We start from the raw sequence: 23,928 nt of genomic DNA on the forward strand, positions 1-23,928 counted from the left end.
CAGGAATTTTCGTTAGAGTAGGTATAAATTAGATGGGTGGAAGTTAGGTGACTTTCAATGTTTGATGAAAGTTTTTTTATATTTGATTTAATTTATTGCTCTCTAAAAATATATATTTTTTTATAAGTAGGTCCAAGTCCAAAAACTAACGAACACTTTTTTCGGAAGAATAAAACGCTTTATTGCTATAATTACTTTTAGGGGGGTTGGAGTGGAACGGGTCTTGCCAAGACCCGTAAAACCAACATAGACTTGCCCAATGTCGACACTCGGGAGTATAGCATCATCCGAGCGAGCGTTGGACCGAGTCCCTAATCTCTGTATACCCTATACTGACCAAATAAAACCTGCGGTGGCCTTTTCTGACGCCTACGTGACGGCCCCAGGGTTTCTTGTTGCTCTAAGATAGTTTTTCGGAACCGTCCCTGACTAACTAGCGACCTGCCTGCGTGGTTATTGTATCTTCATGCAGATACAATTACGACGTAATGGGTGTCAGTTGCGTTTAAAAAACAGCACTGATCCATATAGATCTGTTGAATTGCAATTGTCTTCGAAATTCGGTAGTTGGCATTAGTATCAAGAACGAGAAATGAGTTGAAATATAGGCACATGACGTCATGGAATTACGATGCGTGCAAAAGAAAGAAATGGAGCTATCCGCATAACGTAGTATCATTCGAAATGCAAATTATTGTCTAATTTCTTAACCAATTTGAATGCTGCTTTAACAGAAGGGCTGCCTTTTATATTAGCTTCATATATATAAAAAATAAATGTATTTTCTGTACTAAGGACATCATTCTATTTAGCCGTCGGGAAATTGATTTTTTTTTAGGAATTTATTGCAATTTAGCTTTTGCGCCCGGCTCAAAAGTAGCATTTACAGGTAATGAAGTTTTGTATTAGTGAAAGAATTTTCGAAATCATTTAAGAGTTTATTAAGTTTGTCTTTTAGGAACGAATTTGTCTTTCCCGCGCTAGCAGGGGAAACTTAGCTCGCCTAAGCGATAACTTTGTAATATGTATCTTTCGACAAATATTCATAAAAAAAAATGTACGATATTCACACGTTCCAGTAATAAATGGCATAAATTTAGTCATAGTAGGCAAGAAAGTTGCTCGAGCGATTCTTACATGCCATAATCACATTCGTTTTTACAAAAATATTCAAGACATGTTCCACAAGTTTCAAGTTAATTTTATTTGACAGTTATTGTATTAAACAGATAATGTAGATAGTATTTATTTCATTGTATTTGTTTATGCAGAGATGTGTGACTTGCATATTTGGTCAGCTTATACAATTATGTAACAAGTAGCATTTACTCAGTTTCATATGAAACAGGGCCTAAATATTATGACACTAACAATTTAAATACTAACAATTTACTTTTTTTTTATCAGGACTACGAGGCAAGAAACACAATTATTTCATTAAGTATGTATTTTACTATCCATGGAACTAGTTATAAGTATTCAATTAGTTAGTGATTAAATTTTGGTTTATTCTTACATATTATTCTAAAATAAAGTCCCCCGCCGCGTCTGTCTATCTGAACTCGATAAACTCAAACCCTACCAAAAAGATTTCGATGAAATTTGGTATGGAGTTTGTTTGCGACACTGGGAAGGATATAGGACATGGCTGCTTCTTATTTCGGGATAACTTTCACGCGGGCGAAACCGCGGACAGAAGCTAGTTTATCAATAAAAGTGCAACACAGGTCAAACTTGACAAGAAGGTGACACCGTTTACGCTATGCCTTAAGCCCGCTGTACACGAGTAGAATAAATGGGTTACTAGAACTTTAAAGTACTAACTATACTACCGCCAACTATTTATATCAATGTAAGTAGTTTGGATAGAGTAGAGTGCTGAATTGGGTCTACTAAAATTGGTGGAGCTCTAGGTGCTGGTAAGCTAGTACGCGAGTTGATTTTACTGTTTACACTACCCGTGTTCACCGTGCTTGAAGGTCCAAGCCGATGATTCACATTTAATTAACAATATCTTACATCAAACCACATACTTTTCAAGAAAAAAGTGGGCAAACACTCACGCCTTTATCCCAGAAAGTAGAGCCGCGGCTGGTTCACCCACTGTGCGCCGTGTGTATGTGGTCCCATGATGTGATAGAAGACTAGCTTACCGCCTTATTGTTCACAAATTCCGGACTCCGGGCAGACACGGCCTCGGTGGTGTAGTTGTATTACCGTATTACTGCAGTGTTGAGGTCTCAAGTTCGATCCCCGGGCAGTGATATAGAGATTTCTTAAAAAAACGTAATTTGAGTTTTTATGTTATTTTTACAAATTGTTCCAGCTTATTCATTAACAGAACTGCATGAACTAATACCACACATTACAGTTACCTACCCACTAATCCGACCTCTACCAAAATTAAAAACCCAACGTGTGTAGGGTAGATGTAATATGATAAAACAATGTTATTAGTTAGTGGTATTAATTCATATTTATATTAGACTTTATGTTTGATTTGTCTAAGAAAGAGGATTCACTCGAATATCTAGAAAAGGATATCGAATAGTGCTTTATTAAATAAATATAAATTGGACAAGCTAGATAACTGTTAAATTACAATACATTAAAAAGAAAGCAGTAAGTTATAAAGATACAAAAATAATCTAAACTAATATTATGAAAAGGAAAAATATTTTTTTTTGTGGTTCTCATTTTTTTACTCATAATTAAGACTACGATATAGTTACAAACATAAATATTGTCCTTACCTAGTTCATAAGGGCTCATTAGTTTTGTGAAAATTTATCCGACGGCCAATAACGCTAACATCGCGCCGCTAATATATCGACGAGAGAAACTGAAAAATATTAAACAATATCATAAAAAAACGATTCGCTTATTTCAAAAAGTTGGGCATAAAGGATGCTTGAAGTATCGAAAATATAACATTAAAAAAAAACAAGTTAATGTAAATAATAAAAACTAAAGCATAAGTAAAAATTATTTAAAAAGAATATTACTAGTAACTATTTAATAATCTGTTAGATCTCTTAAGGCATTAGCGACAGCTCTACATCTACTGAGAATGAGGTTATCAATTATCACCTGTGGTATAAGGGTCCATATTCTGGAAAGGTGTGAAAAAAGTTCTTCTCCCGTGTTTAAAGTTTGGGAAAAATGACTGAAAACTGTACTCCCAACCAAATCCCACGCATGCTCAATAGGATTTCGATCGGCGGACTGAGCAAGCCTCTATTTTGCATTGCCTCGTAACCAAACGAGATCTGTTCTTTCACCTAGGCAAATTCCAGCTCACACACCAGTATCGTTCTGCCTTAGTAAGGATGAACTTCCTGAGAAATCTGGAGTTGACATACCCACCGCCCTAAGCATGTTTTCCCATGTTAAATGACGACGTATATAATGCTCAAGAGTCACAAAAACTACAAGTTAGTAGTGATATTTGTTTTTGACAAGTAAAAATCGAAAACTTACAATAATCTCTCAACTTTTTACGTAAGATAATCCCGTACTCTGCGACGTAGTTCAGTTTTCCCTCCATATTTCGAAAAGATTTTGCTGTTTCATTATTATTTTTTTAAATTTCGAACATTTGATTAATGCTTGTCCTACATTTTAATTTTAGTGGCCAGTACTTTTTTAATAGGGTTCATAAATAGGTTGACATAATTGGCTCGTTGCCTAGACTTGGTTGTGAATGTATTGTTAATGCGTAAGTTTGTGAAAATGTTTGGATGTTTGTAAGATGTAAACGGGATGAAATTTGGCACACGGGTAGACCATGTCATGGATTAACTCATACGTTACTTTTTGGATTACCCATGGGAGACAAGATAATTTTTAATCCGCTTTTTTAAACAGGTGGCATTGGCGTTGTGTAGTGTTTTAGCGAGTAAAGCTTGAAGTCGTATGCAACATCTAGGTAATAAAATGAATTTTTTTTTGCTATTGTACAGTCAGCAACAAAAGTAGCTAAATAAATACGAAATGTCCCGATTCTATACGTCGTTCAAATTTTGTGTCCATATCAACCATTGTTTTGTGTACACTAAAATGAATTTTAGAGGGATTACTTTATTTCAGATAAAGAAACAATAACATTTCGATTAAAGTTATATATAAGCAAGTTTAGCAACTATATGTTACACAGTAGTCTAGTGTTAATGTCAATAGTGAGTAACAAGGTGACCGTCTCAGTGGTGTAGTTGAATCGCGTGTGTGGTACGACTTCCATTCCGAGGGCCTCAGATCGAATCCCACGTCGGACAAATTAATATTGGGTTTTTCTCCTCAGTATAAGCCCAGATTTATGAATCGGTGGCGGTAATGGCGATAGGCTCGCCATCTATCATACATTGGGACGGAACACTAACGGTGAAAAGTGGTGACCTGGTTGCTCCTATCGTATGAGGATAAAGGTGGGATGTGTGTTTATCTTGACATTGTCTATGCGAAAGCTTCAAATCTTTATACATAGGTAGCTAGAACTCATTGCCGATCACAAACTTATTTTAGACTCGAGTAAGGAACTACAATACCGGCGCACTATGATAGCTGTATTGAAGTTTGTGCGCTCATCAAGGTTCGTATTAATTTATAACTACGTTAAGGCGCTAATTACTGTACATTATTGTTAATGTTTCGTACTGTACAATTTATGTAATGTAATGACACTGGCTGATGCGTGAACCGCACCTTGCCAGAGAGCAAAAAAACTCGGCATTTGTTTCTCAAAATTCAAAAAGGATCGCTGGCCAGCACAACTTCTACCTCCGGCAAACTCGCTTAGTAAAGTTTAGTACATTCATTTTCATTGCAATGTTCGGTTCATTGAAATATATAAAGAACATTTTTTTATTTTCGGTTTAGTAAAACTTTTTAATCAGCTACTCCTTGCAATACTAGTTATAAATCTCAAAACATAAATGTGACTCGCATTGATTATATATTTTTTTGATAATGAATTGAGATTTCACCTAGCTATTGTAAACAGTCTAAATGGTAATCATAGCGTGCCGGTACTAAAATTACAATTTATTCGTGTTCTATATCACACAAAAAAAATGCATGGTTGTAAAATATAGGTAAATAGTAACTATGACTATTCGGACGACCATCACCTCAGACCCCTCTCACCTTGATCATAAGGCTACCTAAAGCTTTCGAAACGTCGGGGAAAAGAATAATATAAAAAACCTTGATAAAATCCGAAAAACAGTTTTATTTCAATGTCTAACATTCGCGTAAACATAAGAAATCATTAAAACTATTTTGTCATTAATCTAGTCATCATCGCATGTTGTTAACGTTGTTTAGTATTGGCATTCAAATGCTCGAATTATCGGTAAGGTACCAAGATTCCAGAATTCATAGAGCCAGAGTGGATACATCGAGATTGATTCTGGAAATCCCACTACAGACCGGAATACTGGATCTATGTTCAACAAAACTACGAACAATGATAATCTTCATAATTACACGTCGTGTTGAACAATATGAGTGTTTGTCTGTTATATGAAGCTGCGCGATAAAATTATCAGACGATGAATAAATTGCAGTTTATTATTCTACTGCAGAATGCCATTGATGTACTTATTTCAATATGATGTAGATGGAAGCATTAGCACATACATTTAACCGTAATACAGATTGTCTTACGCCTATTTAAAATCGTATTTCGCTAATCGATAATTTTCCAGACACCACTATATTCATGAATATAGTGGTGCACATGTACTCCAGTGCACCGGCAGTGAAGTAGATATTCCGTACCCTTAAAAAAATACATACAGTCTTTATTAATTATCCGTTATCCGATTTCCATCGATAATGATTTTTTTTCTTAGTTTATCCTCCAAAGATTAATCTTAACTGTCATTCATCAACACCTTATTGGATATTTCGAGTCCACAATAATCGCACGACCTTCCATCGATTATAATTTATTATAAACACTCACACACACTCACATACACACAAGACTTTATTCCCGAAGGGATACAGGTGCAACCAGTGCATCCACTTCTCGCGGTGTGTGTTCATCCAACGACATATTTTTAATCACAGCATGTTAATATGCATAAACATTTCTCTATCCACCCTGCGCTTGATGGGTTTCCGTGATATTCCGTGTTTTACGGCATTGCTTTTTTCTTCAAACTTATTCTGTGCATGCGGAAGAGATATCTGAAAAATAAATACCATTTATAAGTGAGTGCATGAATCTCTCCTAGCTGAATTTCGGTCACAGCGGCCAATCTCGGCTGATCTTATCCAGCGAGGTTCACACTACGCAGCAAATATGATGTGCACAAGAGTGTGCGCAATACACAAGTGCACTCTCTGTTTCTTCACTCTCGTAGTCCGGTGAGACGGCAATCCGACCAGGCTCGTGGCTTGATACTAAGAACTACTCCTGACAATTACTAATAGCAACAACTTTGGTTAATAAAGTGCTCACAGGTGCACTCTCTTATTTCACTCTCAGGCGCGGGCCACACAGATAAGACGTGGGGCGCAGTCATGGCACGGACGGGGCGCCGCGCCGTCGTAATTTTTTAAAACATATAGGAAAGTCAAGGCACGGACGTGCCGCTGGACGCCGCGGGAGATGATGGCTATTAGCTGTCGGATTTTGACACCATAACATGTCTTCTTCCGAAGATGAAGATGTCTTAGCACTGGTGTATCTCGCTAATGTACAGAGGGTTATTGCAATATTCTGGTCTGTTACAATTATAGAGAACTGGATGATTTTCAATTAAACTACAAAATTGAACGTTGAATACATAATCGTCCCGCATTTCCGCTTATATACAATCATCTTCCTTCTCTAAGCACCTCGCAACTATTCAAGGACGCAGGTAGTTTTGTGTGACAGCGACGCGCGAGTGCCGGCACTCGCGCGTCGCGATGATATGAGAAAAAATTTACTTGATACCATGTTTGAACATTTACATGATCGTATAAACAGTTCCATGGCTTGATACTAAGAACTACTCCTGATAATTACTAATAGCAACAACTTTGGTTAAAAAAGTGCTGCTCAAGAGTAGGCTAGAGACCGGGTGGATTCTACAAGATACTCATTACCCAGTCAATGTAATGCATTTCAAGTTAATATTCCTTTAATATACCATATATATTTTTTATATATTATTATATAAAAATAATTTTGTATTTATGTTCGCTTAGGACATCAAAACGGCTGGAGCAATTTTATATATTATTTAGATAATCTTCTTTTTTGTTTGTTTTTGGGAACTGCCGCTGTTATCACCGGACGTACCCTGCTAACGGTGTACAAGCGATCCCCCGGCTTAGCGACCACGGCAGTCCCAATGAAGATTTGGTGGGCCTAACCGCTATCACTGAGGGTGCCAGCGGACGGTACGCTGGCAACCCGTAGCTATTCGGTCACGGGACCCGGGAGGAAGAAGAGAGGGGATAGAGGGAAGGAAGAGAAGAGGAAGGAGGAGGAGCTTTATTAGGATGGTTAAAAGGAAGAGGGAGGGGAGATTTTCGCGAACCCTTATAGGCCTCAATGTGTATTTTGCAGCCAAAAGGTATACACATTAAACTATGTGCCTAGAGTCGCGACACGATGTCCCCCCGTGCATAGGCGTGCATTCGGTGTGAAGACCGAGCGCACAAGAATTGCCTCGGGGGGGGGGGGGGGGAGTGGGGGAGAAGGGGTGCCGTGTGAAGTTTAGTGTCCATGAGATAAAACTTAATTTTGTTTTTGGAAATATTGTATCGTCGGCATTTGGTTACAGACTAGTGATAGCCATGTGAAGCGGGGGCGGGTCGCTAGAACAGTTATAACAATACATAACTATCATCGGGTGTATTCCGGTCTTTATAAGATAATAATCCTTCATAGGAATTTAATGGAAAGGTTTATAATACTAGAGATTAGAATAGCTGGAGTAGGAAATATGAATTACTTAGATTTTAACTTACAAGAATGCTATTAGTCCTGGAACACTTATGGCAGCTCCAAATAGATAAATTGCTCCTGGCAGTGTGTCCATGGTGGCAGTATAGATGGCAACATAAATCGGAACATACATCACTGGCGCCAGGTTTTCAAATAAAACAAACAGTGACGTCATCTTGCCTGAAAATTATAAAAAAGCAATATTAATTAGTTGTAATATTTTAGGTACATTTGATATAGAGATGTGTGTTGCCTTTGAAGTTTATTTTAGCGAAGAATAAACGATTGTCTATACGATAAAAAAGTTAAAAGGCGATTTAAAAATTTGAGTTTGATCATCTATTTTTGTGGTTAACTGTACGCCCAGTAGGTACCATTGAGGGTCACTACAACTTTAGTTGTCGATGGTATATCTTGAGTGTAGGTACAGTAGTGCGTAGTGAGTGCAGTTGAGTCTTCCAGTGTACTCACTTTGTCTTGATAGGATAAAAAGAGAAATATATATTTTTAATATACAACATAATAGTGAGATGGGTAAGCCCACATAAATCACACATCATGCCTTTATCCGAGAAGGGCTAGACAGAGGCCCAGCTGATACACCCACGTTCCGTCGTGCGTATTCCGTACCATGATGTAAAAGGGGGAGAGTTAATCGCTGCCTCGAGCACAAATTCCAGACTCAGGACTGACACCGGAGAGACCATTGACGTATCGTAGTACATATATATCGATAGAGAAAACCCATTATCTAACCGGACTCCTCACTACTGCAGTCGTAGCGTAATACAACGACGTCACCAAAACAGTACACAACACAGTTTCAGAAATTAATATATATATTTAGTTCTTACCCAGTTCTTGCGGGGTCACTAGTTTTGTGTAAATTGATCTAATCGCCAACATTGGTAACATGGCACCGCTTAATATATCAACAAAAGGACCTGAAATAAAATTAAATAATATACAAAAAATATATCACGCAACAAAGTTAGATATGAAAGATGGCTCACGTGTGAGAAATATGTATTATCTGCGTCGAATTAAGTCGCATTAATTATATCGATAAAGCTAAAATTAAACACATTAGCCTTTATTCGAATTTTTTATCAATATACTTAAGGTGCACTCGGCTTGTTGCGACAGTTTTTCGATGAGTGGTCTGCAAAATATTATTTTTTTCATAAAATATTTAAGTGATACCGGCATTTTATACACCCAACTAGTTATAATAAAAACTATTATACTTTATGTGATAATTTAACAACCTTTCAATTCTCCCCGTGTAAGCTTAAAAATAGGATATATCTTTAAAGAAATTTAAAATGCTTAGGAAAGATCGGACGTTCCACGATAAGTTCGGAGTTCATTCTAATAACGCTTCTAAAGCTAGTATTGTAAAGTCCACAAAAACAATTAGAACCATAATATTTTCGTGGTATTTTTGCTTTATACCATATTACCCCTTAACCGATCTTACCTGAATGCACATTACTTGGTATGGATGAAACGTATGTAGGTATTGTACATACTATACCTCAAAAATATATTGTTTAAGTACTTAGTCTTTTGGAGTGTCGGCGAATGCTACCAAGCGAATTACATTTAAATATAATGTTGATCAGTTCGACAATTGTACGGCAAGCGCATTCTTTGACATTCGTTCCCAGTTGCATTTATATATAAGGCATTTGTCCCACCGCCCGCGATGACGAAGCAGAGAGTAGAGTTAGAAACTAGTTAGAGAACATCGCGAAGAGAGTGTAAAGCTCCGATAGTTTTAATGCTAGGCTATAGCGAGTGTACGTGTGCGACGGGCGAACACTTGAATTGTAGTAATAGAATAGAATAGAATAACTGCTGAGTCCCTCGGGGAGTGTCCTGACCGCGAAGCGAGTACCTCTGGAGTATTACGTATGATGGCTCTGGTCGCTGCGATAAACTAGTTGAGAGTAGTGGCGAAAGGTAAAATTTCCCGAAAGGGAACCCGACCTCATATATAGGTACTAATATGCTTAAATGCGGTTTGCAAATCGTTCTGATGATTATAATTAGATTCTACATAAAAGGAAGCCGGCAGGAATCGGGTTATATGGTCCCTCCGCCACTGGTTGAGAGAGAGCACTTTTCGCCATTGTGAATAGTTAGCTATCATCTATATACAGGATGGAATTTTTGAATCGCACCTCGATACACACTCTAATAATTGGAGATTGCTAATTTTAGTCAAAGGAAACAACAAAAAACTTTATTTTTAAAAAGAAGCAAAATTGCATTTAGATATTTTTGAAAATACGCTTGCCACACTCGGGAATCGAACTGCCTTAAATCCGAAAATCACAACGAGATAGCCTCACTCACCTAGATAGAAAATGCCTGTGTTTGGGGCGAAACAATACACAAACGATGCTAGAATCTTGCTGGTAGTAGATGTTATTCCCAATACGCTGTCGTGCCACTTCAGATATTTGCTGAACAGCAACAAAGATACCACGGTACCTGTAATGTTAATTGTGATAATAGAAACAATAATAAAAAATATCACCACCAAATCAATACCTGAAAACTCTTTGGATATAAAATTTCCCGCGTATAACTTGCTAACTCGCTCATTTGCAGCTCGAATTCCGTTATCTCTGTCGCACACTACGTATGTGACAATTATCATTATTTGTCTGATTTGTCAGTCGTTGTACGAGGGCGAAAGAGTGTAATCGCATCCAGATCAAAAACATCATGTTATGGAGTTGTAAGAGCTCCAACTTTCAATAATACGATGGTATCCATTAGAAAAAGTTAGAAACCTTTACGAGGTCAGATTCGCGAAATTATCTACAATGTTTATAAATATTTTGTATACGAAGCCGACCGATAAAAAAATTAGGATGAAAATGTAAATAAATAAATAATTATTTAAGAAGGGTCAAGAACGAGTGGCAAATGCCACTGGATTTTCAAGAAAAACTTTGAACAATATATTAAGCAAAGTTAGTACTGAAACAACTGCCAACATGGGCGCCGAGAGGGGTGCACGTACACCCCCTGTCCCGAAATAAATCACAAAAAATATTAATCATTGAATAGATTTGGAACGATGGTAACTATCGACCACAGAGATTTTATTATGATTAAGGATTTTCAAAAAAGCGCACGATTTGAATTTGAAAAAAATAAAGATATATAATATAATATGCAGGTGCAGATGCACCTCCCTAAAAACAATCTTGGCGGCGCCCATGACTTTCTCGTCACTTAAGTTTAGTTCTTCGAAAAAGGGGGGACCAAAAAAGCAATCTCGTTTAGATACGGACGGTCTTTGATTATGATGTTCGAAGAATGGACGATTTTCACTTATGATTTAATAAACTGCCGACTATTAAATCATTAAATCCTAAATTATTTGAGACTATAAATTACAATGTATCCGAAAAGACGATGAGAAGAATACGTAATGAGATGTGAATCGGTTCACTAAAATGAAAGACAATCGAAAAGTTATTGTCTAAAAGCACCATGTATGTCCCAAACGAATTAATTACCTCTAAAATACGCTACTTACGCTATACATCTCATAATAAAGGAAAATTTTGTAGTGGAGATAAGAGGAGTAAAAAGGCAGATTCCAAAAGGTCAATGATTGGTAATCGTTCATGCAGGGAAAAAATGGGTTTGTGCCCGAAGCTTTGTTAATGTATGAATCCACAGATACAGGCGATTACCACAATAAAAAGATAACGAAACTTTGAGAAATGGATGGTTAATCAATTAATTCCAAATATACCTAGAAATTCGGTTCTAGTTATGCACAATGCACCCTATCACAATAAATATATTGAAAGACCCCCAATTCGAACAACCCTAGCAGGAAATTATCAACTAGTAAGATAGACATGAAATTTTGAAATTGACGAAACCCCAGATTTACAGTATTATATGTCAGGACAAGGAGAAGTTTAAAATAAATCTGATTTTCTAAAACAAAAAATGCCTAATAATTTTCTTTTGTAATAATTCTAAATCATTAATTGATAGCTAAGTGTTGTTTTGTACAAATAAATAAAATTAAATGTAATATCTATCAACTGGATCTTGATTTATTCATCGTTCCTATTAGGTACTTATCTAATTTTGATAATATACAAAGGTTAGAAGTACAATCGCGTTGCCTCGTTGCCACACTATGATTCACAGAATTATATTTTTTTTTTATATATTATTGTGTAGGGAAACAGCTTAAAAAACTTATTTGCGTAATATAATCAAGATAATAATATTAAAATATAATCAATTATCTTCATAAAGTGACGAAAGGATAAATACTTAGATAAGAGATAACTAACAAAATGTTATAAAGATAGATAAAGTACGTAGTGTAGGACATGGTATAAAGCGTAGAAATTAAGATTTTAAGCTTTTTCTTAACCTAACACTATATTGGTTCGCTTGGCAAGGGTCGGCTTATACAAACACATCAGCTTTTGGGTCCGAGCAAAAAAACAGAACCTATCGATAAAACTGAACTGTTACACGAAATTTTGTTTGTATTCTATAACAATATTTCATTATTAAAAAGAAATCTGTGCAGCTTTACATTAGTACCACCAAATCTCTTGTTTTCATCTATGTATAGTTAAGTTTTAACCTACAACTGTCAAATTACTCGGTCGATTTATCGAGCTCGACTATAGTTTGTAACACACAATTACACTTTTATTATTAAGTCCACTATTATGAAATTATTATTTATAAACTGCTATTATAATAATAATAATTTTTTATTGTAAATAACAGAATTTGTTTACAATTTCAATGGTTACAAATTACAAACTTATTATAAAAACAAAAGTTAACATATTTGCCAGGGGTACCCAAACTAGGCTAGGCCTGTACCTTGGGATACCAGAAACAATTTAAATATAAAACACAATTAGGTTTTCTATAATTTGTTTGCTAGGTGAGCACTAACAGTAAATAAAATTAAATAAATAACAAAATTGAGTGAGGTGAGAACTTCTTTAAAACATAATATGGTAAAAGGTAGCAAAATAATAATAACTTATAATTTCTTTATGATGTTACATAACAATAATTCCGTTTCTTCATAATTCAAATTAAATAGCCAGCTAACAATTGTATTTTTTATTTTAATAGGGCAATCGTTCTTGATGTTACAGTGTTTTGAGACGTTGTTATAGATAAACGAATGTGAGTAATTCGGAAATCTTTTAGCAAAGATGGATTTAACTGACGGAAGGTCTAACCTGTAAACTTGTTATTATGTTATTGTCATAAAAAATATATCTTAACAAAGAGTTGTAAGAGTATATTGAGTGGACTGGGGAAGATTTTCATACAGAAATTTTATGCTTATGCGATTATTACCCAATCTACCGTGAAATATCAAAACACCAATGTAAGATACTTCATATTTTTATCATATCGTTGTTTGGACGTAACAGCATATTTGCTATAAATATATTTCATTTTGTATTAATATCTATGGACGCTGTGACACCTTGTCACACGGACATTTCAAACAAGACAACGACTTACTACCAATTGGTAATATTTTATGGAGCATAAATTCGGTCTTGATGACCGGTCTAAACAACTATATTATTTAACTAGCTTTTGCCCGCGGCTCCGCCCGCGTTATAAACTTTTTCAGGCTAACGTTTTCCGTTATAAAAGTAGTAGTTTCCCGGGAGCCTATGTTCTTCCCAGGGTCTCAAACTGTCTCCATACCAAATTTCATCTTAATACGTTGGGTAGTTTTTGAGTTTAACACGTTCAAGCAGACAGATGCAGCGGGGGACTTTGTTTTATAATATATTTTTTAGAACTTTTTAAGAGGAACAATCCCGTCATACATCATTGTTGCATAACTTTAACCGTTTACGCAGCGCACGCAACGGAAGCTTTCAAAACTAATAATTTTTCCCCGTTTTTGCAACATGTTTCATTACTGCTCCGCTCCTATTGGTCATAGCGTGATGATATATAGCCTATAGCACTCCAGGAACAAAGGGCTATCCAACACAAAACGATTTTTTCAGTTGAAACCGGTAGTTCCTGAGATTAGCCATTACTGCTTCGCTCCTATTGGTCATAGCGTGATGATATATAACTTTGAGCACTCCACAAACAAAGGACTATTTAACACAAAAATAATTTTTCAGTTCGAATCGGTAGTTCCTGAGATTAGCCATTACTGCTCCGCTCCTATTGGGTATAGCGCGATGATGTATAGCCTATAGCACTTCACGAACAAAGGGCTATCCAACGCAAAAAGAATTTTTCAGTTTGGACCGGTAGTTCCAGAGATTAGCCATTACTGCTCCGCTCCTATTGGGTATAGCGTGATGATATATAGCCTATAGCACTTCACGAACAAAGGGCTATCCAACGCAAAAAGAATTTTTCAGTTTGGACCGGTAGTTCCAGAGATTAGCCATTACTGCTCCGCTCCTATTGGGTATAGCGTGATGATATATAGCCTATAGCACTCCACGAACAAAGGGCTATCTAACGCAAAAAGAATTTTTCAGTTTGAACCGGTAGTTCCTGAGATTAGCCATTACTGCTCCGCTCCTATTGGGTATAGCGTGATGATATATAGCCTATAGCACTCCACGAACAAAGGGCTATCCAACGCAAAAAGAATTTTTCAGTTTGGACCGGTAGTTCTTGAGATTAGCGCGTTCAAACAAACAAACAAACAAACAAACTCTTCAGCTTTATATAATAGTATAGATGTCATTGTATCTTAATATGAGCATAATGTTATAATTTAAACGAACTTACATTAATTCTCTACATTAACTAATAATGAGTTTATGATAATTATAACTATAAACGTTGTTACGTTATGTTACGATCGTAGGGCCGACGCACATGTGGCGGGGCACAGTGTAGAGGATGCTTGCGAAGTTTTCTGAACGTGTGGCACATTAGACGAATTTCTACTCGAGAATCTGCGACTATCCTCAAGATCGCAAGCGTATGCGCGAGTCGCCACGTCGCCACGACATACCGTCGTTATTCCTTTTGCAATCTTTAGAGAGTCCAAACGTGTACATACATTCGTAAATGTAATGGTGGATTGGGTCCTGCTTGTCGATCATAACTTGCAAAAGAAGAAGAAGTGGTATTCCACTTCTTCCTAATTAAAAAAGAGAAGAACGAATGTTGACAACAAAATAGCGGCTCCCGCTCATGCCGCACGAGCGTTGTTTTGGCAAACCCGACGGCTGAGAGCGGATGCGCTCGGAACAGCGCGCATGCTCACACATTCCTGTACTTCTGCGCTACCTTTCACATGTAGTCGCTTCGATACTTTTCGGAAATTTCTTGTTGTGTTAATGGATTTTGAATATTATTTCATTGATGACAATGTCGATAATTGTTTGACAGTAAAAAAAATCTCTGCGCCACGCTCTGTCATATATGCGCCGGCCCTTAACATACCTACTCAATCTTGACAGCGTCTCAGCTATTATCGCATTGAGATGCATCTATTAATACGGACCTGTCATCACACTGTCACGCAATTATGATGAGCGCACACTTTTATATGATAGGTTTTGTTCGCGGCTCCGCCAACGTGAGAAACTTTTTCTAGCAAGCATAGAAGTATATGTTCTTCTCAGGATCTGAAATTATCTCCATGCCAAATTTCATCGACATCTTTTATGTAGTCTTTGAGTTTACCGAGATCGGATAGGCAGTTAGATGCGGCGGAGGACTTTGTTTTAAGATATATTAGCTGTTCCTGCGGCATCGCCCGCGTGGAAATCAGTGCATCAGAAAGTTTTACTCGACTAAATTCCGTCCCATGAGATTTTTACAACCACGAGACCTCTTCAACAGTAAACGTTATATTTCACTCAATTTAAATAAAACCGTAATGTACTATTAACCTAAACCTTCCTCAAGAATTGCTTTTTCTTTTAGTAAAAACCGTACAAAAATCCGTTCAGTAGATTTTGAGAAAATCGATCATATGACACAGACAGCTTTTGGGGACTTTGTTTTATACTATGTAAAGATATTTTAGAGCTTTTAGGACGAACAATTCCACAATACATAATTGTTGCGTAACTTTAACTGTTTGCGCAGTGCAGGCATTCTTCTACGGATTTCTTCATTTCTGATTTGATTGCGTAGAAAAACTCCGAGCATATCCCATGTCCATCCAATAGTATAGAAGTATAGATAACACAATTTCACAGAGGTTTTACGGAACAAAATTCAGAAAGCAGGGTTCCTATCCTGTTTTTTTAGGGTGAAAAGTGTCATTTGCAAGTTATTGATCTATATATTTGCTAGAAGTAAACACACGGACCGCTGAATAGATTCCTACGGATTTTTATCGTTAAAAGGCAGGTCATGGCTAACTATTATATTAAGCTACTGTGGATATTTTTATACGGGTAAAAGTCTTTTAAGTTGGTCCAGCCGTGAGCAGCAAAGCAATTTAAACTTACCGATTACACTCATAAAGAAGCTGTAGGTCTGGAAGAAGCTGAACTGTACTTCATTCCAGTTAAAACGATATCTAGTCACCATATATAAAGTTGACATTTCCCCTAAAACAATATTAAAATAGAATAAACGACTAAGCAAAAATTGAAGGAATTGGTTATTATTGGTTTAAGATTCTAAGTTTACCGGAATAAACAAGTATTACGATGCAATTAGGGACGAATTCCGAGCGTGTAACGATATCGGAAGGACAAGTTTAGACTTAGTGAATATTTTGTTATTAGCATCTAGATACGTTCTGTTATTATTTTGCTCATAATAATTGACAGAAGTAATTAACATAAGTAGTTCTGATTGTAACCTTGCTCATTTTCTTTATCATATGTACATTATAATTCGATCCCAAAAACCATCGATTAAAAGAGGGTGACAGTACTAATTATAATATTAAAAATTTAGAAATACAGGCTTCGTTATTATAATTTATGATAAGACGTGGGAGGACACATTTTTAATAGAGAGACAGATATTCGACTTACCAATGAAAGGCCCGTGCATGAAAGTAATAGTACCAATTAATATCAGCAGTGTTTTCCTCCTGTTGTTTTCTGTCTTTTTCCAAACGATAGCCAAAGTTTCTTTTATAGTCGCTAAGTTGAAGAAAGTCCTCAAGAAGTGAATCACCCCTCTACCGTCGTGCTGGTGGGACAAACATTTGCATAATAAGCATGTGCATGTGACTAGTGCATATGCAATAATTATGGTATGAAAATTGATCTTTAGTATGTGTATATGACTATTCCGAAAAAAATGTGAATAACCAGTAAATGTTTGGTTAATTGTCAATAAAATTGTACACATGTCGTGTATATGATTGTACAAACATATTGTGTGTGTACTTGTTACTTATTTTCGGTTTACTGTCACAAATAACTGGCACTTGAAAAGAAAATATTGAAAAATGACTTACCTTTTTATGTTCTTCGGTTCTGGCTTGGTCAGATATGTGAAATATAAGATAAAATAAATTTAAAATGTGCATTATTAGTGCTGGTATGAATATACCATAATATCCCCCATAGCTTAAAACAATACCCGATATGGATAAGGCCAATGGAATACTAGCAAATGTTGACAAGTTTACAAAACCAATTCTGTGTGTTCTATTTTCAGATGTTGTAATATCGCATATGTAATTAATCAGTGCTAGGAACATAACACCGGTGCCTCCGAAAATACTAAGAAAGAATACATCAAAAAATATGTAAATTTCCAGACGGATTTGATAAAAAAATATCACATTAATTATGTTGTTCAACGTATGTGCTATTTCACCAGAAAGACAAGCCATCATTATCACTTTCCTTCTGCCGGTCGCGTCACTCCATCCACCGACAAATATGACCACGACACAAGAGAGTACCGTTTGCACAATGCTTCTCCATGATATTCGTGATGCGTATAGCTCCTGGACCATTCTCTCGTAAGGTAATAAATCTTCTGTCCCATTCTGGGCTCTGAGTGCATCGCATATCGCGTCGTCCAACTCTAAATTTACTCGGCATGCTTTTTCTAAGCCCATGGTTTGCATGGCCACTCCTTGTATAACATTCGCAAAAATGACTAAAAATCCAGTGACTTCTACAGTTACGTGGCTCTTGACATATTTGACTCGTTGACATAATGACATATTCTTGTATTCAGTCGGAGCTAGGCTCCTATCTTTTTCTGCCATAGTAGCCTTTTCAGCTTCCATTATTGATAAAAAGTTGGTCGACCTCTAATTTAGATGATCAATTGTATTGTGAGCAGCATATGCTCATAGTGTAAAGTTTTTATAGATTTGCTTGTGATAAAAGTAAAACGTGAAGATAAAAGTCAAGATAATATTATGTAGATAGAACCTTCCGTAATGAGCTTTGTATGGGAATTCCATTAGTCATCTTTTTTATCATATTTATCTATAAATATATTACAATTATCTTTTTAAAATGTATCAATTGATTTGTAATTCAGATAATGTCACATTAGTCTCTGTTTAATTGAGCGATATATCAGCCCAATGTTCCGTACACTATAAAATAAAATAAATAGCTTAATTCATCACGTAGGCGAACATAGTTGCACTTATGATAACTCAAGGTACATGAGAATATTTAATTATTACTTAATTAAGTTAGCTTATATAAACAAAGACAATTTATATTGAAAATAAAATAAATTAAAAAATAAAAGTAAACAAAGAAGCCAGCTCAGGCTGGCACGAAAGAGGAAATAAAATGATGTATATATGTAATTTTAAATAAACCGGTGAGGACAATAAAAGCCCTAACCTAGCTAACCTACCAGCCTTTCACTAACTACCTAAGCGATGACTACCCGAAGAAGAAAGGCAAAACGAAACTCCAGGCTTTATTTTTTGTCATCAATTGTCCATGGAATCTTTTATATTATTATTATTAAATATATATTTTTTTAATGAGTATTTTGTATACAAAGTCTGATTAATTATATAAGCTAATACACGCACATCGCCGTAAAAATGCGGAGAAAATCCACATAAAAGTATTTAACAATAACTCAAAATTAAAAAAAGCAATAATACTAAAACATTTATAAAAACTATGAAACAGTGTACGGCGTGCATACGCCTACATTTACAAACATAATTTTGTTGTTTTATATTTCATATTTTGACATAGATCTCGGTCAATATAATTTAGATTATAAATTTAAAGGTTAGTGCAACAAAATGATCGGTCGGTCGTCTATTATAAATTGGTAAGTCAATGAGTCAATAAGTACAATATAAAATTTGTCACGGCGATTTAAAACTTTTCCCTATAATGTTAAAATTGTAAAAAGGTACACATGAGACGTTTATGAAGTTAATTTTTAATATTGGCGTTACCATAGGGTTGGACAGGGTGCGCAGGACTGTTTTTTAAACCGTCTGATCATCGAGGTAGTCCTTTACATTATAATACCCCTTTGACATTAACTCGCGCTTAACATGACACATAAATTTGTAGCCGGGCAGACTGGTTATTTCAAAAGGAATTTACACTGGAATAGGAGCTAGGGTGCATTTGGTACACAAAGTAATTTTGCAGTCAATCCTCTTTGTAGCAACCATTGGGATAAAACAAAAACAAATAAATAAATAACTTTACTAATGGGCGGTATTATTGCTAAAAGCGATCTATCTCTTCCAGAAAACTTTTGTAGGGAAAGAATTTGGAATCAGATGACTAAACATTTTGTTCTTAAACAAATGAATCAGTCTCTAAACAATGTTTAGTCTGTTTCTCTGTTCACTACCTGGAAGTCACGGAATGGATTCTAGCATGGGTTTCACTGTATTTTAACAATTTTTATGTGGACGTCTTTATGATTGGCTACTACATTGTTGTTAAAAAAGTATTTTACAAATTATAAATATTTAAAATAAGCTTTTTCACAAAAAAACCGTTGCTTGATAGGAAAAAAAAAAGGTTTTTCATTAATTTGATATATCGAAAACAGGTCACGTGACATTTTGAATTATGACATCACATTACAAAAAATAAAATGAAACGAAGCTCATTTCTTAACGGAATTAAGAACTTTTTATATTTGTCTTCATGGAAATTAAATATAGATTAAAATAGATATCTTAATCTATATCGTGGTTTAATTTTTAAACGTACATGGCCTCATTTGTAAACTGAATCCAAGCGAAGTCGTTGTTATGAATTGGCTGAGGAAATATTCATGTATTATCATCAGCCACTTACTGGCCCTCCTATAATATAATAAAATGGCTTTCCCGCTACAAAACACAACAGGACACCAGCATTATTTATCATAATAGCAAATTATTGGGTTAAAAAGCTGCCATTGTGTTAATTCTACTGCGTGCCAAATTGCATCAAAATTCAGACAGCGGCTTTAAGGGTATATTTATACTAAAAATTAGGTCATTAGATATGCAACAGGGTATATGCACAATATACTTTTTTATTTATTCAATTCATTTTTCAAAACCTTTTAGATGTAGTAAAAATATAAATATTGTTGGAAGTTTTATAAAAAAAAAAAAAATTGGATATGGATTGAATTGCCATGTTCGAACGCCGCCATTTTTCACGCCCTTCGATGACGTCACCGAGCACGTTCCATATTGTTTACTGTATGCATAGATTTATAAAGTAAGGATTTTCATTTTAAATCGCTGTTTTGTCATGGAAGAAAAAAATATTTTTATAGATATTGCATGGTACCAATAGGCCAAAACACTACTAAAAGTATACTAGATAAAGTGTTTTTTTAAATAACTAAGCTATCATAATATAATAATAATATCAGCCCTGTATAGTAGTTTATCGTCAGTTTCAGAAGCTCCAGAGCCAGACTTTGATTTTGTGAACAATTGCTTCATCTGTGCCAAAGCGATTCAGGATCCAAGTAATTCGCGTACAAGCCGACAACCGCGGGTTTGTGTTGTACGTAATGAGAGTACAAAAAAGTATTATGAACCTTATAAACACACGTTCTGATGACGTTGCAATGGACATTGCTTAACATTGAATTTCTTAACATTTTCGCTTATAACTTTTTTTATTTATAGTTCTACGACAAAAGTTACTGAACCAAAGTTGTAGAGAATTTAATTTGCAACAAAAATGTTTATAATTTTTTTGTCAGATAAATAGTTTAAGAGATACATCGTAAAAAACTATTTCAACCCCTATTTTCAAGATGGCGGCCGTGGGACAAGGGTGGCGACCCCACAAACTTGGTTTTAGCTTTACACTGACCCCCCCTACTCTTCAAAAAAATAAAATTGCGTCCTCTAAAAAACGCAAGGTAAGGCCTAAAAAATGTAACATTTCAATGGACTTGTAGCGGCGTAAAGGTAGACACCGCTGTAGAGGAACAGATGGTTACGTTCCTCTATGGAAGGGGAAGATTCCCAGTCAGGCAGATGTTGCGCCTGACCGGCCGCGGCCCCTCCTACAGTTCCTATTCGGAGGTGGTATATATGCTGCACGTCGCGCAAATTGTGCAACCGTGATTCAGGATCGATGTCGCCATCTATCGTGCTTGCTGTGTGATTATCACTCTAGTTGTGTCACTGCATCGATCCTCTTGCAGTTCCGGCGATGTTGACAAGATGGCGGTATATGCATCGATTGTACCGCCACATCACTCCCCCCCGGAGACCGGAGGTCGAAAGTCTTCAGTCGAGTCTTCTTCGGTGCTAATTGTAGCTTGCCAGTGCCAGAGAGATGATGCCCCAGTGAGTCGGGGTGTTGATGCCCCAGTGAGTCGGGGTAAAGATGCCCCAGTGAGTCGGGGTGAAGATGCCCCAGTGAGTCGGGGTGAGATGCCCCAGTGAGTCGGGGTGAGATGCCCCAGTGAGTCGGGGTGAGATGTCCCCAGTGAGTCGGGGGTGTGGTCCCAGTGAGTCGGAACCGTGCGCAATTGGCCCTAGTGGGTCAGGGCTGTGCGCGGGTGGTCAGCTCCTTTGAAGCGAAGCTGACGGTGTTCGATTCCAGTGAGTCGGAATCGATGCTGCGTCCCTCCGCGATGAGTTCGGTGCGTCACGTGGCTATACCACGACAACCGGCGAATGCTGCCCGTAGATGGTCCGGCTGTAGCGCAGTTGTGCCGTGACGTTGGAGCCGAAGTCCGTGCAGGAGTGCTGAAGGTACCAGGCTTGCATTGGCAGCATGCATGTGGTAACCTTAATGGCTGGACAGTTGCTGGCTGGCTGTGCGAAGTGTTGACTGGCTGGATGGAAAGGAAGTGATGGATGGCGAGGTGGTGCGAAGCGACGACGATGCAGGTGCGGCTGGTCTCGTTGATGACGGTGCGATGATGTTCAGCGTCAGGGGTCACCACTGTAGCGGCGTAAAGGTAGACACCGCTGTAGAGGAACAGATGGTTACGTTCCTCTATGGAAGGGGAAGATTCCCAGTCAGGCAGATGTTGCGCCTGACCGGCCGCGGCCCCTCCTACAGTTCCTATTCGGAGGTGGTATATATGCTGCACGTCGCGCAAATTGTGCAACCGTGATTCAGGATCGATGTCGCCATCTATCGTGCTTGCTGTGTGATTATCACTCTAGTTGTGTCACTGCATCGATCCTCTTGCAGTTCCGGCGATGTTGACAAGATGGCGGTATATACATCGATTGTACCGCCACAGACTAATTGTGCTATAACGCGACCTCGCGGCCGAGAAATCAAAGTGACAGTGAAGTAACTTTGTATAGACTTAATTTAGGCTTTTGCCTCCCCCGTAATGTAACCGGGGTCATGATATTTGTGTTAGTTTTATAGAAAATAGCGTTATAAGGGCCTTTGTGCGTCGATTGGCAGTAAATTTTGTCTGTTTTTAGGGAATGACTTTGTCCGTATCGCACATAGGCGTATAGTTTTATATTTTGTTACAGGTATTTGTATTATCTAAAAAATGATGTACAATTAGTATAGGGGACTTGAAAGATTCAACTTAATTTGTGAAAATACATAGCATAGATAGTGAAAGTTAGCCTTCAAAATGGCGGCTATCTTTGGCGGTCTCCCTACGGGATGACCTTGGAGTATATAAACGGCTCCAATTTTCAACCTAGCGTAGTTCGAGCCAGCAGCGCAAGGAAGAAAGGAAACTCAACAAAGAAAAGGAAGCCCTGAAGCGAAAAATTCAAGCAAGAAAATTGGACAGTGCGAGGGAGAGAGCGACATGCATGCCACACAGCTCACACCGCGCTACAGTGCATACGCCGCTACGGTGGCCGCCGATAAGAAGCAACAGTGATACGAACATTTGTATTTGAACAATACAAACTCTCGGGGCCTTGTTAATTGGTATTGCCACCTTCCCTCACGCAATCCAGCTCCCACAATGAGGACGGGAAATCGCTTTGGTGCGATCCTAGCCCTCAAAGTACGTATGCATAATAACAGATTTAAAGGTGCGTTTCCATGCTTGCCAAGGCTTGACAAGCATCCACAAGGCACAAGCGTCCACAAATCTCGCTTGGCATTTGGAAGTCGGTTACACGCTTGTGAATGCGTCAGTGTGCTACATACATCCAAGCATGGCGGACACCGAACTTGTATCGGCTATTACGTTTGGTTTAACGTACTTTTATTTCAAATATAAGCAAAATAAAACAAAAGCAAGGAAACCCCGACGACCACGAAGATGGTGGATGATAAAGATTCATAGAAATCGTACCAGGAGATCACAACGGCTACTAAGCGCGCGCCAACGTGTGAACGCGTCGCAAGCGCTTGCCGCAAGCGCCCTTTGATCTGTGTCCAAAAACCGACACTAGACCAGATCGGATACAAGCGTCCACAAGCTCACGCAAGCCAAGCCAAACACCCTCTTTGCACGCTTGTGTTTGTGGACGCTTGTCAAGCCTTGGCAAGCATGGAAAGGCACCTTAATAGGGGGCATTCCACGTGAAGCGGGCACGCAAAGAAATTCGACGTCTCAGATTTTCG

At 37.3% G+C, this 23,928-nt stretch overlaps 1 protein-coding gene across 1 annotated transcript; it reads right to left on the minus strand.

Moving 5' to 3' along the window:
• Positions 1–5,207: 5,207 nt before the first annotated feature.
• Positions 5,208–18,474, minus strand: LOC115452095 (solute carrier family 46 member 3). Its single transcript, XM_030180550.2, has 7 exons — positions 17,400–18,474; positions 16,969–17,128; positions 16,432–16,533; positions 10,307–10,444; positions 8,800–8,889; positions 7,969–8,125; positions 5,208–6,192 (listed from the first exon to the last, which is right to left on the minus strand). Exons 1-7 carry the CDS (start codon positions 18,183–18,185, stop codon positions 6,141–6,143), a joined length of 1,485 nt encoding a protein of 494 aa, XP_030036410.1. The 5' UTR covers positions 18,186–18,474; the 3' UTR covers positions 5,208–6,140.
• Positions 18,475–23,928: the final 5,454 nt, after the last annotated feature.

This window comes from Manduca sexta, chromosome 26, assembly GCF_014839805.1.
Source record: "Manduca sexta isolate Smith_Timp_Sample1 chromosome 26, JHU_Msex_v1.0, whole genome shotgun sequence".
NCBI classification, from domain to species: Eukaryota; Metazoa; Arthropoda; class Insecta; order Lepidoptera; family Sphingidae; genus Manduca; species Manduca sexta.